The sequence below is a fragment of the Trachinotus anak genome, unplaced genomic scaffold, assembly GCF_046630095.1.
Source record: "Trachinotus anak isolate AG129_WGS33_773 ecotype Australia unplaced genomic scaffold, CSIRO_AGI_Tana_v1 ptg000019l, whole genome shotgun sequence".
In the NCBI taxonomy this organism is placed as follows: Eukaryota; Metazoa; Chordata; class Actinopteri; order Carangiformes; family Carangidae; genus Trachinotus; species Trachinotus anak.
In genome coordinates, this window is record NW_027273870.1 from 3,696,049 (window position 1) to 3,710,920 (window position 14,872).

General features: G+C 42.3%; 1 protein-coding gene across 1 annotated transcript; it reads right to left on the minus strand.

Moving 5' to 3' along the window:
* Nucleotides 1–235: 235 nt before the first annotated feature.
* dusp5 (dual specificity phosphatase 5) lies at nucleotides 236–5,719 on the minus strand. Its single transcript, XM_071503621.1, has 4 exons — nucleotides 5,237–5,719; nucleotides 4,147–4,286; nucleotides 3,335–3,554; nucleotides 236–1,090 (listed from the first exon to the last, which is right to left on the minus strand). The coding sequence occupies exons 1-4, from the start codon at nucleotides 5,598–5,600 to the stop codon at nucleotides 684–686; spliced, it is 1,131 nt and encodes a 376-aa protein (XP_071359722.1). The 5' UTR covers nucleotides 5,601–5,719; the 3' UTR covers nucleotides 236–683.
* Between the last annotated feature and the right edge of the window lie 9,153 nt (nucleotides 5,720–14,872).

Consider the following 14,872-nt stretch of genomic DNA (forward strand, 5'->3'; position numbering starts at 1 on the left):
TACAAGCAGCTGCATATCTCAATCTGCTCATAAAGGCCAACCCAAAGTCAGTGGCTCACTGCAGGTGTCACTGTTGACTCCTCTGTCATGTTCAGGCTTGTCCTGACATAATGTAAAACTGCAAATGAAAAAGGTTTTCCCCTGTCTTGCTGTTTACTGGAATATGTGCAGTAAATTATATGAAAAAAGCCCACTTGACTTCCCAGATACAGATCCACCAACAATGCCACAGTGATCACATGAGAACAACTTTATTTTTGTGGTGAAAACATTTATTAAACACATATTAACATCCACGTTATTGAAAAAAAAAAAAAAAAAAATCAGACAGACTGTAATTTTCAAATAAATTAGGTTTAAATGCATGACTTTATTTGTGAATAGGCAAATAAATCACAATATCAACCTAAGGCATGTATATTGCAGTTTATCACTGTGCTGTGTTGTTCCATCTCTGCAGTTCAGAAGGCAGGAAAACAGCATCGGTGCCTGCTGTAGCCCATTCATTTCATAGGCCTCAAGTCCCATGAGCAGAGCACTATTATTTTGACTCTTCTGTATTTCTGTTGCTGATTTCCAGTCTATCTGCTCTGCTGGTTTCAACACCAGGCACACAGAGAGCATTAATTTTTATTAATTTTTTTTTTTTTTTCAAGTAAGACTACAACCAGTCAAAGTTCATTTTAAGGCAGTGCAGTTATTGGGCTCAGTTTGAACTGGTGGTGGACCGGGGACTGCAGGTAAGAGGTAGGGAGGGTGATCATGGATGGCTCAAAGTTTTTGGTGTTGAAGGTGGTGGTGAAGTCGTTGGCAAAAAAGGAGGCGGACTCCGGGATGCAGGGTGTGGCCGGTTCAGGTGTGGCGGCGTGAGCCGGAGCCATGGAGAGGACCTCTGACTCAAACTGCAGGAGCTGACCCATGAAACTGAAGTTGGGTGAGATGACCGCCCGGCGCTGCTTTATAATGTCGAAGGCTGCATCCAACCGCAGCTGCTGCGTCCGCATGATGTAGGCCATGCAGATGGTGGGTGAGCGTGAGATGCCTGCTTCGCAGTGGACCAAGACTTTTCCCCCTGATTGCTTCACTTGATCTGGAAAGAGAAGGGGACAAGCCAGTTTAATAATCTGGTCTGAGATGGGGACACAGTTTTTCTTTCTTTCTGTGATCATCAGCAAAATTGTTGCACAGAATCAAACTTGCAATTAATTATTACAAAACAGTTTATCCGTTTCAAAATATCAGCCGTGGAGTTTTTGTTTTTGTGACTGATATTTCAAAGTCAAGCTGTGGTCGAGAGGTTGCAATAAATCAACAGGGAGTTTTAAACAATGAACAGTAACAAATGACAAATCACATTTTAACCGTACAGTTATTACCTACTCCCACTCCCCAATTAAACTGAACACCATCTCGTTTCTTTGTCACACACAGAACGCCACCAGGATATATGTACAAACAGGAAAATCACACAGACGTTAGTGAGTCTCGTCTGAGTCACAGACCGCAGCGGTACATGAGACTGTCTTTCTCCTACTCTGCTCTGGGGGCACTAGCTGCTGCTGCAGAGTTCACTGTGGCAAAGAGATGTGTGTTATCATTTCGAGCTGCAGCACTCCTACACACTTTACTGTATGTTTTAATGCCCACACGAAAATGTACTTCCTGTCATCTGTATAAGTGTCACTCACGACACCTTTCAAGATTTTGTTCATTCTTTGAATGACTGCTTACCCATACGTGTATCTTTTTCTGTCTGTGCCGGGTGTAAGTTTGATCTAGTCACTGCAGACACCTCCACATGTCTCGCTCTCTTTCTATTAAAGAGAAACATTGAGAGCCACTTCTATCTGGTCCTGAGAGCCACTGATGATTTCTGACATCTCTGATCCCCCATTAACCACATGAATGAATCATGAACTTCCCATCTGGAGTGGAGGATGCGACAAGAAGGAAGAGCGGTGGAAAAAAAAAAAAAAAAAAGGAGTGACAGCAGCAGTGGGTGTTTTAAAGACCATCATTGATTGATGCACCCTTTTTGGCTGGAAATGTCATAACATGTCCCAGCAGCTGTTTTCATCCCACAGGTCAATAATATTTATTTTCTCCACCCCCAACTGCACATCTGTCAGAATGGATGGTAATTTGTGATTGATTTTCATTTGGGGACCAGGATCGGCTCGACGAGGATTTGTGTGCAGCACATTTCTAATCACTTGGCACGGTTGATGGATTTTAGAGGCCCTCCCTGAATGTAGGCTAAACCTGCCCTTGGAACAATTCGCTGCCTTATGTAATAGACAGGCTTACTCAAAGTCACCCTAAATGTAGGCTGCATCCCCAAACAATGCACAATACCAACAATAGCAGCCACCCAATACAGGTCAGCCTAGCTGCTCGTGGGTGCGCTTTGTCCTTGGTTATGCGTGACTATAAATAGCCACCAGCACATTGTGCTGCTGCTGCTGCTGCTGCTGCTGCTGCTATTATCCAGCACATCTCTCCTCCCACATACTCTCTCTTCCTCAGTATCACATTCACTGTCCTGCTGCCCTCAGGTAAATCAATGTTTCCCACCTGTAAGCAACCAACAACTGTGCTTTCTATATGTGTGTCAGTCAGCTAGCTTTTATCCTCCACCCAGCCACCATAAACAACTGTGTGTGTGTGTGTGTGTGTGTGTGTGTCATTCAACCCCCAGTGTCCTCCACCCCGCCATTTCTAAACATAGACAGCTCACCCTGTTGTGACACTGACTGACCACACCCGGCAGGGTAAGCCACTGAGATTAGGCCTGGGAGGCAATGACAGCATGGGAGCGTCTTTTTCAAGTTAAGACGGGGGGGGAAGGAGGGAGGAGGAAGGGGAAGTGGGAAGTGAGTAAATCCTGAATGAAAGCAAACAGGCTGGATATGTTGGGGGAGGGAGGGGGGCATTGACGGCAGGCGATCCAGTTAAACTGATTACAGCCCTTTATTTGTGAATGGCAGCAGTTGACAGGCAGCGATAAAGGGGCTTATTCGAAGACGTCTTTCAGAAATAAACACACCTATGTATAAGTGTCCCACTCGGCTTTAGTATTTTTTACACTCCTTGAGCTGATGTCGCACTAAAAACATACACATGGTGAGGTTGATGCTATTCCCGGGAAAGGGGCCGTCTTGGTGGTGGTGTATTTATTTCTCTCTCTAGCTGGTTTGAGTGACTGAAGTGTAAAAATAACATAACAGGAATACACCATCCTGATAGAAACCTCTAAATGCAAACCCTGTGAACCAGAAAATGGTGTCCCCAACAGGGGGAGAGACGGTCGCAACGTTCATTCACTTCAACTCACCAATAAACTCTATGGCCTCCTGGAAGTGGGAGCTGATGTCGGCCATGTGGCTGTCCTCCACTGGGATCCATTTGTAGTCGTAGTGGCCCTTGGCCGGCTGCAGGTCTCTGCGTGACACGTTGAGCAAGGCCGTGATGTGAAGGTCGCTGAGATAGTCCTGTCTGGAAGCGTGGTAGGCACTACCGAGGTAGAGGAAAGGCAGGATCTCTACAGGTTTACCCTGAGAGCAAGAGAGGGGGGGGGGGGAGGAGAAAACAGAGGTGTGAGGACTAAAATCTACAACACAGGACGTCTTAACAAGACATAACAAAGGACTCTATAAGCCTTGATGCATCGGCTTTAACCCATCCTTAATGCTATTCCTCTGCAGACAAAACATACATGGCTGCATGCAGCTGGAGGAATGATGCGGACCGTGAAGTGAACTAACACACAATATGTTTTCTGAGATGTGAAGCAGCAACATCCCTTCTGTTTGTGCAGTAGAGGTTATAGAAAGGTCATGGATGAAAGAGTGTTTCTCTCTCTGTGGCCTCCTGATGTCAGCTGGGCATCACTGAGAGGTCTCTCCCTTCTAAAGCCAAATATGAGGTGGCTGGGGAGCAGGGAAGGTCAGAGGAGAGTATGTTGAGAAAGTGTTTTGATGGGCTGATGCCAAAAAAGTCTCTCTGATGTCAACAGGGCTTTGATGTGATTTAAATTTTTTTATTTTTTGTATAAGGTTAAAAATAAAAACTGACAGTGGATTACTTCCCTGTGGCTGCATGAGGGAAAGGGTGGGAAGTACACAGTTGTAAAGGGTGTTTCCATACCTGATCATAATCTGGTTTGTGGTGAGAAAACTTCTCGCTGTGGGTGTTGACTTTTTTCTCGGTTTCAGTTCCGCTCTGGTCGATGGTTTTCACCTCAGTGCAAAGTTCAGGGTATTGAGAGTGGAAGTTCTCGTATCCTCCTGAGCAAAAGGGGAAAAACCATGAACACAATACTCACAACTAAAGAAGCTTAGAATAATACCACCTGCGCCCCCTGACACACACATGCACTTCTTGTGAAATGGCAGCGTTTATGAAACAGTCTTAGCAGCGGATTATAACCTTTATAACCTGATTATAAGCGCGTAATGACGGAGCCCGCAGTTGAAGGACCGGTAATCCTTTCAGGCCGACATCCTGAGGACGCACAGGCGACAGACGGAAATGGATGTGTTTTAACACATTATCGCAACCTCCAGTGATTTCTTTAGCCAGTGTTCTTCTCTTTTTCTCTCTCTTATCAATGAAACATATTGCACCACCAATTTGCCCGCGTCTCTCCCACACTGACTCATCCGCTCCGTTGACGCACACAGGACGTTTATCTCTCCAAGAAGTGAGAGAAAAATATAGGCTGTTCTCAACACAGGTGAGGAGGATAGAGAGAGAGAAAATGACTTGGCTTCACTCAACAATATATGTGTTATTAGGACCTAATACAGAGCCCTGGTGTAGTCCCTATGGAGGCGATACCGCTGAGATAAAGTGGACAATGAATTCTTCACAGCCGATTAATTTAAGATACTATTAGAGCCCCCAAGCTTATGACAATTAAAATTAATGTAAGTTACATTAATAGGTCTATTCTACCTTATGAATTAAAATATTTGGTTTAGTAGCAGCGTGTAAGGACTAGGTGAAGCAGCCTATGATTCCGAAGTAAGATTTCCATCATTTGAATAAAACACATACAACTCATAAAAAGTTTGATTTAAAAAAAAAAAAAAAAAAAAAAAGTGAGGCTTTAACCCTCCGTGGAGGCTGTCACATCAAGCCAGCACAGTCTATTTAGAAAAACAACAACTGAGTTGCCTAAACTAAAACTAATTGTTTAATTGATTAAAACAGTTGAATTTACAAAAGCTCTCACCTTTCAGGAAACAGATGTTTGCTCCACTCGCTAGATGAGACAAGGTGTTTATTACTATTTGTGCTACACTGTCCTTTTTCAGTTTTTGCCAGTGGGACGTCCGGTCATCCAGAGCCACGATAGCCGATATGCTCCCCTCCCGAAGCCGAAACAGGGCTCTCTCATCCGGGATGACAAACTGCAGGGGCACCGGTCCCCCCCGAGACCTCCGGACCACCACGGAGTTGAGATTGACATTGACAGAGCCTTTGATATTTGAGTTCGTGAACGAGAAATAAGGTCGGCAATCCACAATAAGGCAGCTTCCACACTCCTTCCTGATGATCTTCCTCAGACGCCGGCAGTCTATGCTGGAAACTTTCATTCTGACGCCGAGAGGTTGTTTTTATTGCCTAAAGAACCGGACTGGGTTTCACCTGAACGGTGGATACGGGCGAGAGAAGAGCCCCGCACGCGTCTGAGCCTACATTTCCTCCAAGGGGATCCCGGCCCATCAGTTTTATGTGAATGGGACCTCCGGTGTCTGACGTCATGAACCACATATGGACACCGGTGAGGTGTGATCACAGCAAAGACCCCGCCCACAACTGTGACTGGGCTGTGGCTCCTCCCCCCGGTCTGCGTGAATAAAACACCCTACTACTGCGGCGTGTTTGATTCAGCTCTTACTCACAGCGCGTCCTCCCCCGGCACCCACACCTGCCCTCTCAGTTTCAGGTTGCACTTCACGTTCAGCGACCATTTTAAAGAAATAGCCGACTGACTAAAAACGTGATGCAATGTTATGAATAAGCTATATATCATCAGAATGACAGATCTTGTGATGAATGAAAGGCCACGTTACTGTAAATCCAAACAGAGGGGGTTACAGGAATATCATACATACAACAGGGCTATTATTTGTTCATTCTTGAGAGGAGATGGAGTAAAATGCCCGACACCATTTCTCAGACCTCATGATGACGTCTTTGAATGCCTCGATTTTTCTGGAAAATCCAAACTTTATAAATTTGAAGCGACACAAAGTGGAGAAAAGCTAAAAACCCTCACAATAACAACACGAAGCTGGAAAATGGGGGATTTTAAGAAATGACTTGAACGATCCATCGACTGATAGAATATGGCTGCTGAACACACAGACACATATTACAGTTTTATTATTATTATTATTATTATTATAACTATTATTAACACAGACAGTTCCCATAACATTCTGCATACTCCTTCTAAAATATAGCCTCACATTTCCACTGAAAAATGCCATGTAAAAGGCTATTAACACATATGTGAGTATCAAACCCAAAGGTGATTCTTTTGTTGAGGCCCCTTATGAATTATCTTCCATCCGCTACTCAGTGTTATGGAGGATTTTGATAAGAACTCAGTAGCTGGATGACAGGGAGCTGACAAAAGCAACCTCTAACTTCCGATTAGTCCCATGAATAGCCCAGTGAACCTGCCTTATATCCCTCAGCATGTAAGCCTAATCCCCCAGATGAATTAACAGGTTTAAACGTCACACTCCCTGCACTCACATGACAGGCAATAGATCCTGACACGCAGTTCAGGGCTGTGTTTGGACCTTGTTTGCATGTGTCTGTGTTTGCATTTCAGTCTGTAACCACTGACTGCGGTCCCTAATCCAACTGAAACCATTCTGACTTCACCGTATGTCGATACTTACAGTAAAGACTGGTGCCGAAGAGAGTAAGAGCACAGTCACAGTCATCACAATCCGGCTGTTATTATTGACCAAAAAACACATTAAAATAAAGTTACTGAAAGCTTAAACACAGACATAAGACAGACAGGAATTGACTCACTTAACCAAAGAACCAAAAAAACAAAAATAAAACACAGACCACCAGGACTAGGATCAGCACAACAGTCCGTTGATAACACTGGATTACCAAATTGACCACTAAGTTACAGTTGGCAAAAGGTTTCCCTCGTAAACATGTATTGATCAAGCTTATTGAGTAGAGAGCAGGTCACTCTCATAAATGTGCTATTGTTGCAGACCATCTTCATTACTGTAATGCAGTGGTTCTTTAATGTTTTAAATCATATTCATTCAACATATTTTTGCCCTGGTCATCTATCCCGAGTCTGAGTCATGTTACTGTAATGTTTTTCAATCACGGCTCCCAATCCACAGGGGATATGTCCACAGCCAGGTCTCCTGTCCCGTGACATAATTGTTCTTGTAAATGATAAATCTCGGAAGTGATGCCTGTAATGATCTAAACAGATGATTTGACTGTTACTGTAATCTGAATCTCTGAGCCAACTCATACTGTGGAAAGTTCAAGATTCAGACCATGTTTAGTAAATGTAAACACAGTGTAGACAAGGCGTGCTGAAAGCCTTTTAGGCCAAATGAATCCAACAAATATGTGTTACATCATGTTGTGTCTGCTGCAAGGATGCGTGGGAACGAGAACGAGAGCAAAACAGAGACGGAAAGAGAAATGGAGCAGTGACCAACAACAAAAACGTTACAAATGGACAGACAGACGCACTGACAGCCTCCAGCCACAGACACAGATGGACAGACTGCAGACACACATACAGACACACACACGCACACAAAACAAAACAAAACAAAAACAATAGAGAGTCCTCTCGGCTCTGACAGTGGAGAAACGACTCTGCAGGGCGTTGTGCTCGGCTAGCGGCCAGTCTGTGATTGGCTGACAAAAAAATTCAATAGATAGATGATAGATGTGGTGAATGGCAGAATGACACATATACAGATAGATAGATAGATAGATAGATAGATAGATAGATAGATAGATAGATAGATAGATAGATAGATAGATAGATAGATAGATAGATAGATAGATGGTGAGTGAGGATTAGAGGGACAGCAGGCAGCGTGCCATATGGTCCAGTCTAATCTGGGCTTGTGACATCACGGCTGATGAGCGGGGAGGCCCGCCATCTATTTCCAAGTGCTCATTTCATTACGGGGTTAGTCAGTGTCAGCTGTAGATAACAACAGTGGACCTACACGAGCCAGATAAACGAGACGTGTGGTCGACTGGCCCCTCGCTCAAAGCTTTCCCTTCTGTTTCCTCTGTGCATCACTCCTCTGTTCCTCCTCTTCTCCTGTCTGTTTGTCTCTCCTCTGGTCTCTTTCCTCTCCTCCTTCCCTCGCACGTCAGTGGATTGAGCTTGAAGACATCTCTCTAACGGGATCGCCTCAGTGTATCAGTGGCGCTGTAGTGCAGCTCGTATTCAGGAGGTAGACAGCTTTAAGCCAATCCTGCTCACACAGAACCTTGTACTCAGCTGACTGGTTATTAAGACTGTTGTGTCAGCTGCGGTTGTGTCCGACAAAGTTTTTTCGCAAAGTGTGTCATCTGTGTAGTGATGACATTGGGTCAGTAGTGCAAGGGGTCAGCCATCCCCCCCCCCCCCCCCCCCCCCCTAATGTTTAAGCTCTAATTGATTACACAGTAAAAGAATTGCAGTGCTCCACTTTAAAAGATGAATGAGAATATAAGATTTAGGAGCCATATCCTCCTCACAAATCTCTTGTTGTTTGTGAATCTGTTTGTGAGTCATCTGCAGAAAATTAGTTGGAAAGTATCTCAATAATCAAGAAATTATTGCAAAAATATAAAGTTTCCAGTTCCTCAAATGTTGATATTTTTTTCTTTATTGTCAGTCTCAGCTGCAACTATGTTTTCTGACTTGGACCATAATGCCTAGGTGTATAGAGGATAATCCCCTTTCCATATAATACAACTGAATATCATAGTAGAGTATTCTGTGCACCAAAAAAACACATCCACTGCATTTTAGAAGGTTAATTTTTCTGTTGTAATCTCTGACAGAGAGGGCTGCTGCTCACCACTGTTTCCTCATTGGTTTCTGTTTTGTAAATTCCCACAACAACAAATCTTTGAGAAGCTAAGAACTGATTATATGGTGGATCTCTAAAATATCACCATGTCAACATTAAACATATAGTCTTTCTTACATTTTGCCTCAATGTTTGCATCAAAGCTCAGTTTCTTATCAGTGGAAGTGCCTGTCCTAAGGTGAAAGTGGTTTTGTAATTTTGGTTTTGTAAATATTCAGTTTGAGAAATAGATCATCACACTACTGTGCAAAATCACTGACCGCAGGCCCATGTGATGACTCATTTTCATGAAGCAGACCGACAACTACTGTGTCATCTGCAAAACTGAAGAGCGTGCCTGTCCTTACTCTGACTTCTTTTGATGTAGAGAATGAACAGAAGTGGGACGGTGGGGACACTGTGGGGACACTGTGGGGAGCCTGTGGGGAGCCTGTGGAGGACAAATGCTGTTTAGACAGAACATCCTTCGACCTCGACCCTTTGAAAACATGTAGCAGTCTATTATCAGCCCAAATGTGGAGCTTAGTTGTATTAAAAGCAGAAGAGAAATCAGGGGGGGTGGGGTGTTGGGGGGCCTCTCAAATACCTGCATCACTGGTGACGTTCATGCTGCTAGCTTGAAGTCTGGCCACCGGCTCTTTCCAGTGGAAAAATCATTTATTCCGTCTCATCTTTGATTGATTTCTCGCTGTTTTTGTTTCATTGTTGAAAACCGATCCCTTTGTCTTTGTATCTGAGCCATGAATTTTAATGTTATTTTGCTCTATTTTCAGAGTGAGATTGTGTTCTGTTATTGAACTCCACTGTCTAGTTACTTAAAAAAAACCAAAACAAAACAAAAAAAAACAAAAAAAACAAAATGCCCCAAGGTAAATGGTAATTTGCCCAAAACTGTAACTTACAAAACCAGCTTTTGCAGTTTTTGTTGAGGGTGTTAAATTGTGGATTGATTGTGAGGATTATTTTACCATGATGTATGGCTTATAAATAAAAGGCATGGCTGACTCACTCTCTGCATGTGTCTTGTTTACATTGTTTGTTGACAGAATACTTCACACTGCAGCCGTTTTCATACTTATAACAAGACTTTTTATTTACACTAGACAATAACCGTTGGCCAGACTCTATTAGTACGGTATGTGAGTGCGTCAAGTCACTTCCTGTCCAGAATGTCCCTTTTTCCATGTGACTTATAAAAAGCACTCAAACACAATAGGCTGCCTTTGCTGGGACACGTACCCCCGCTCAGCACCGCTCCCCACTCAGCTACACAGGTGCTTCCTGGTTTGCTGACGGAGCCTGCAGATGATGATGCTGTTTCCCAATAAGGCTCACATTACTCATCTCACCTCAGCTGACCACTGAGTACAGCGGACTGGAATTCCACTCAGGCACCAAAAATGACTCAGAGAAAGAGTTTCATTGCAAAATTATAATTAATAGTTCGAAATACTGTCATGGAATTGACAACTGGTAATCATCACAAGAAAAACTGAAAAACCAAAAGTTCTGGACATCATTAGAGATTACCTCCCCCCCCCCCCCCCCCCCCAGAGTCTCCTCTGTGGAAACTCTTTTAAATCTGCCTGAAATCTTCAAAAGAAGTTTTTTTCCCTGAGGCTATTTGACTTTTTGCCATATAAGGTGCATTAGTTTATGTGTGGTATTTTGTGTTTTTTTAATGAAATTTTATTTAAATGATAGTTTTATTAGTATGCCGTGTTATAATATATTAATGTGACCATACTATATAATAATTACAAGTAAAAGCTTTGCAGTCAAAATGTTATAAGTGATTAAAGTATTAAGACTAAAATATAATCAAAGTATAAGTACTTGCTCTGCCATAAAAGGTTCCCTGTGGCTGATATATTATTATTACGCATTATTACATTGTTAATTCAAAAGCATCAGTACAGTTCATGAGTAAATGTAATTACTCTCTATCACTGTCTGTCTGTCCTTCATTAAAGCAAGTTCCTCACAATGTTTGCTGTAAAGTTAATTCAAGATATCTTTTATCTAAAGTAACTTTATTCATTTTAAGAGCAGTTTTAGGCATTTTTAAATCAAAATAATGTACTTGAAAGTTGGAGTATTGGGAATATTACTGGATGGTGATGGATGGAAACACCCAGAATTCCAAGGAATAGGAAAATCCATTTTATTTCTTCAGCCCAAAACTACAAATTAGTTTCAGAAGGCCTTACATTTTCTAGATTTAGACTCAGAGCACAGTGTTAAGTGTCATAACTTTAAAAATGTCAGTGTATCAAAAATGTTGCTACCATGATAGGTTTCTCAACACTGTGACAGGAGATCGGAGAACGGTGATGTTATGTTGTCACATGCTGGTTCTTGTTTATGCAGCGACAACACACGTCAGCGTTGTGTGTAACCACACACTCCACTCACATCAGGTCCAAGGCAGCAGTCAACCTGTGGCTGCCAATTTCAATATGAGACAAGAACGTTTGGTATTCCTGGGTTCAAGTCATGATATGATGTCTCAGATGACACATGCTGAGCACACACACTCAGACACACACACACACACACTAACACAAATGCTTCAAATGCTTGACTCACCCCCCCGTTTCCACCCACTGCTCACCGTCATGTCATGACTCTTCAAGGCAAGCAAGACTCTTAGGCAAGAAGTAGGGAGAGTGAGAGAGAGTGTGTGTGTGTGTGTGTGTGTGTGTGTGAGATTAAACAGAAGGTAAGGTATTTCATCCTGTCCCTCCTCCCTGTTCTTGTTCGAAGGAAAAGTCACATCCGTGTCTTCAGGAGAACTTGCCATTGCGTAAAAATAGTTGCAGCCTCAGGTAGTGACAAACGTTTGTCCTGTTGTTGCTGCTGTAGAAGTGAGAGGGCTGTGGGAATTCACTGCGGGGGCTCGAGGCATTGTCGTGCTGCTCTATGACGTGTTAAATGTAAAGAAAAACAAACCCACCTGATTACGTCTTTTTTTTTTTATTATTTTGTGTCTAGATGTTCCACAAAACAGACGACATATCCGGTTGTCGGGGTGCTGTAGTCTAACTCCAAGGAAATCAGAGTAACATTCTGCACTGTACTGTACGATGAATCACAGCGTGACCTGGTTATTGCAGGGGAGTTTGATAGAGGAGCCCACGTTTATCACATCTCTTAAAATAACACAAGTATGCATGCAGATCTGCGAAAGATGACAGATGACAGTGAAGCTGATGCTCTTCACCTGCTTCACATCCACACTCACGCACACTCGTATCTCAAAAGTGGCTCAGTGAACAGTTTCCCCATCAAAACCCAGTGTATTATGAACATGCTTCCTTTTTCGGTGGTATTTACCCAGAAATTAGTGAGGAATTTAACGAGTGGTGGAAGACATCACCACATAAAATAGTGCAGTCATTTCCTGTTTTCCACTGTCAACAAGATTATTTGGCCTTTTGCACTCCAAATGTGTTGCAACCCTGATAGTTTGTTGGCAGCACTGTGCTCTGTTGAGTTACAGAAATTCACATGAAATTCCAGTGATGAGTAGTTTGTGTTCCAAGACAACGGAAGCAGCCAGGAGGGGTAAAGGATAAGGTTGGTGGCATTTTATATTTTGTCACTGTCAACAAATTAAATGACAAGAACAAAAACAACAATAAACTCATATTAATAACATATATTGTCTGTTTATACGAAGCCTTATATAACTTCATCCTCTGTGCCACACTACATTGTTGTCCAAGTTTGTCTACAGTCAGTCCTACTTTGCTGTAATAAACATTCAACAGATCACTTAATATATATTAATATGCAGCTGAAAATAGTCCTGAACAAATGATCAGCCTTTTTTTAAAAACAAACTATATATTTGGGACCAGGTTTTTGTACTCTTGCATACGCCTAGTTCATTTTTAGAATGAAAGAAAATAATCATTGCTGTATATTTCATATATCTTTCTTGTCATGGTGTTTTTTTCCCTCTTCCTGTTTCAGCAGGACGTGTAAAAGCTTCATGGCCTCAGTTGAGAGTATGAGCTGAAGCTGCGAGCGTGTGGAAACAGTCACCCGTCTGTCTTCCTGCTATGCATTATTTTAACACTTTCTCAGCATCATATATATTAGTGCCTCTGCAAAGCTGTTGCCTTCCTCTCCAGCTTTGCTCTGAAAACTCATTTTAGCATCAATAAATATGCATATACGTCACGATATTTTTGTCTGTCTTCACTTCCGCTGGGCACAGCGGGTCATAGAAGAGAAGGGAGACAGAAGCAAGAAGATAAATAACCACGGGAGCAGCACTGAAAATGTAGCTGGCGTTTGCCTCTGTGAGAGTGTTAATGTTACTTTGAGGAGGCAATAAATATCACTTTAAGCCTTTGGCGGTGAGTCAACAAATGGATTATCAACATGCACTATGAATGGTCATGTACATTGAGCTTGAATGGAGAAAAAAATAATCTGGCTTGTATGAATGCAGGAGGACTGGACATGAAAGCTTTTAATATCATGGCCTTTGTGGAGAAGGTCACAGTGGCTGTGACCTTGTTAGAGTTCACAGTTACTCATGTATACAATTGCAAGATACACAGATGTGAAATATATAAAAATAGAAGTATATATAATATTAAAATATAAAAGGCTGATCAGACGTTCACTGAGCCACAAGGTTGGAGAGGTAGTTTCAAGAAGCTCTGTAAAGTTTTCAGAAAGCGTGCCAGGCGGTGTTTTGGGTGCATTATTTCCTTCTTCTGTGCCTGTGTGGACATTGTCAGCTCAGGGAAAATCAAACTGATTTACAGGCCAAACAGCCTTCAGCATCTACTGAGGATTTCCCGATATCCTGGCAAACCAGCCTTTGTTGTTTAAAGAAGCAGGACCTCTTGCGAGCTCAAAAACATTCCTGCAGACAATTGAATGTTTGTATCTGCAGCTGTGTGTGGTTTTAAGGGTGAAAGTGTGCAAACAGTGAGGCCTGTAGTATATGACCGAACCCCCAGACGAAGAACAATTTTATGTAAAAAAAAAACAAAAAACAATGAAACAACTTCATCCATTCAGTCTGAATTCTAACTAATTTGTCTCATGATCAACTGAAGTTATAAAGCATGTTGTTGTGTTCATTATGAATGAAACACTGTAGAGAAAAGAAGAATAAATGTCACGGCCAGTTTACAGTAAACATGATTGATGTTTTTGTATCTCAGACACTAATGTGACTCACCATTTGAACAGTCCAGGAATTTTTAATAAAAGATTTTTAATAAAAATTATCCTAGTGGGTACAGTGAGGCATTGCATAGTAAGAATAAAGAATAAAGCATAATGTAGAGAAGAATACAGATATTATAGCACAACAAATACAATTCTTTGAATATAAAATAGCAAATAGGTAAATAAGTGTGCAGACATGCAAATGTGGACTTTATTCCTCTCGGAAATTACAAGTTTGTGGCTGAAAACCAGCTGGGGTTTTACTTCACAACCTAAACACAATAGACTTGGCAAAAGGACTGTAGCTCATCATGGAAACAAACAGTATGTGACCTTCATGGGAAGCCATTTCAAAAATACTCCCCCACACAGATGCACAGAGATAAGGGATTTTTTTTTTTTTTTTTTTGAATTTTCATTAAAGACCAGAACTTGAGTCACTCCTGCACCCGCCGACCTCTCTCCCACTGTCTGTCTGTCTGTACCAACCCACCCCTCCCTGCTCTGTGTTTTACTTCCATCCTCTTCTCTCATCCCCTGTTGTCCAGCCTGTTTCCCTGCTCTCCATC

What these genes read in the sequence shown, in the direction of transcription:
- dusp5 (XM_071503621.1), bottom strand. Translation starts at nt 5,600, where the DNA reads ATGAAAGTTTCCAGCATAGACTGCCGGCGTCTGAGGAAGATCATCAGG. An exon ending in AAACATCTGTTTCCTGAAAG is followed by an intron (nt 4,287 to 5,236) that starts GTGAGAGCTTTT and finishes CCTTTTGCTCAG; the next exon opens with GAGGATACGAGAACTTCCAC. An exon ending in ACAAACCAGATTATGATCAG is followed by an intron (nt 3,555 to 4,146) that starts GTATGGAAACAC and finishes TCTTGCTCTCAG; the next exon opens with GGTAAACCTGTAGAGATCCT.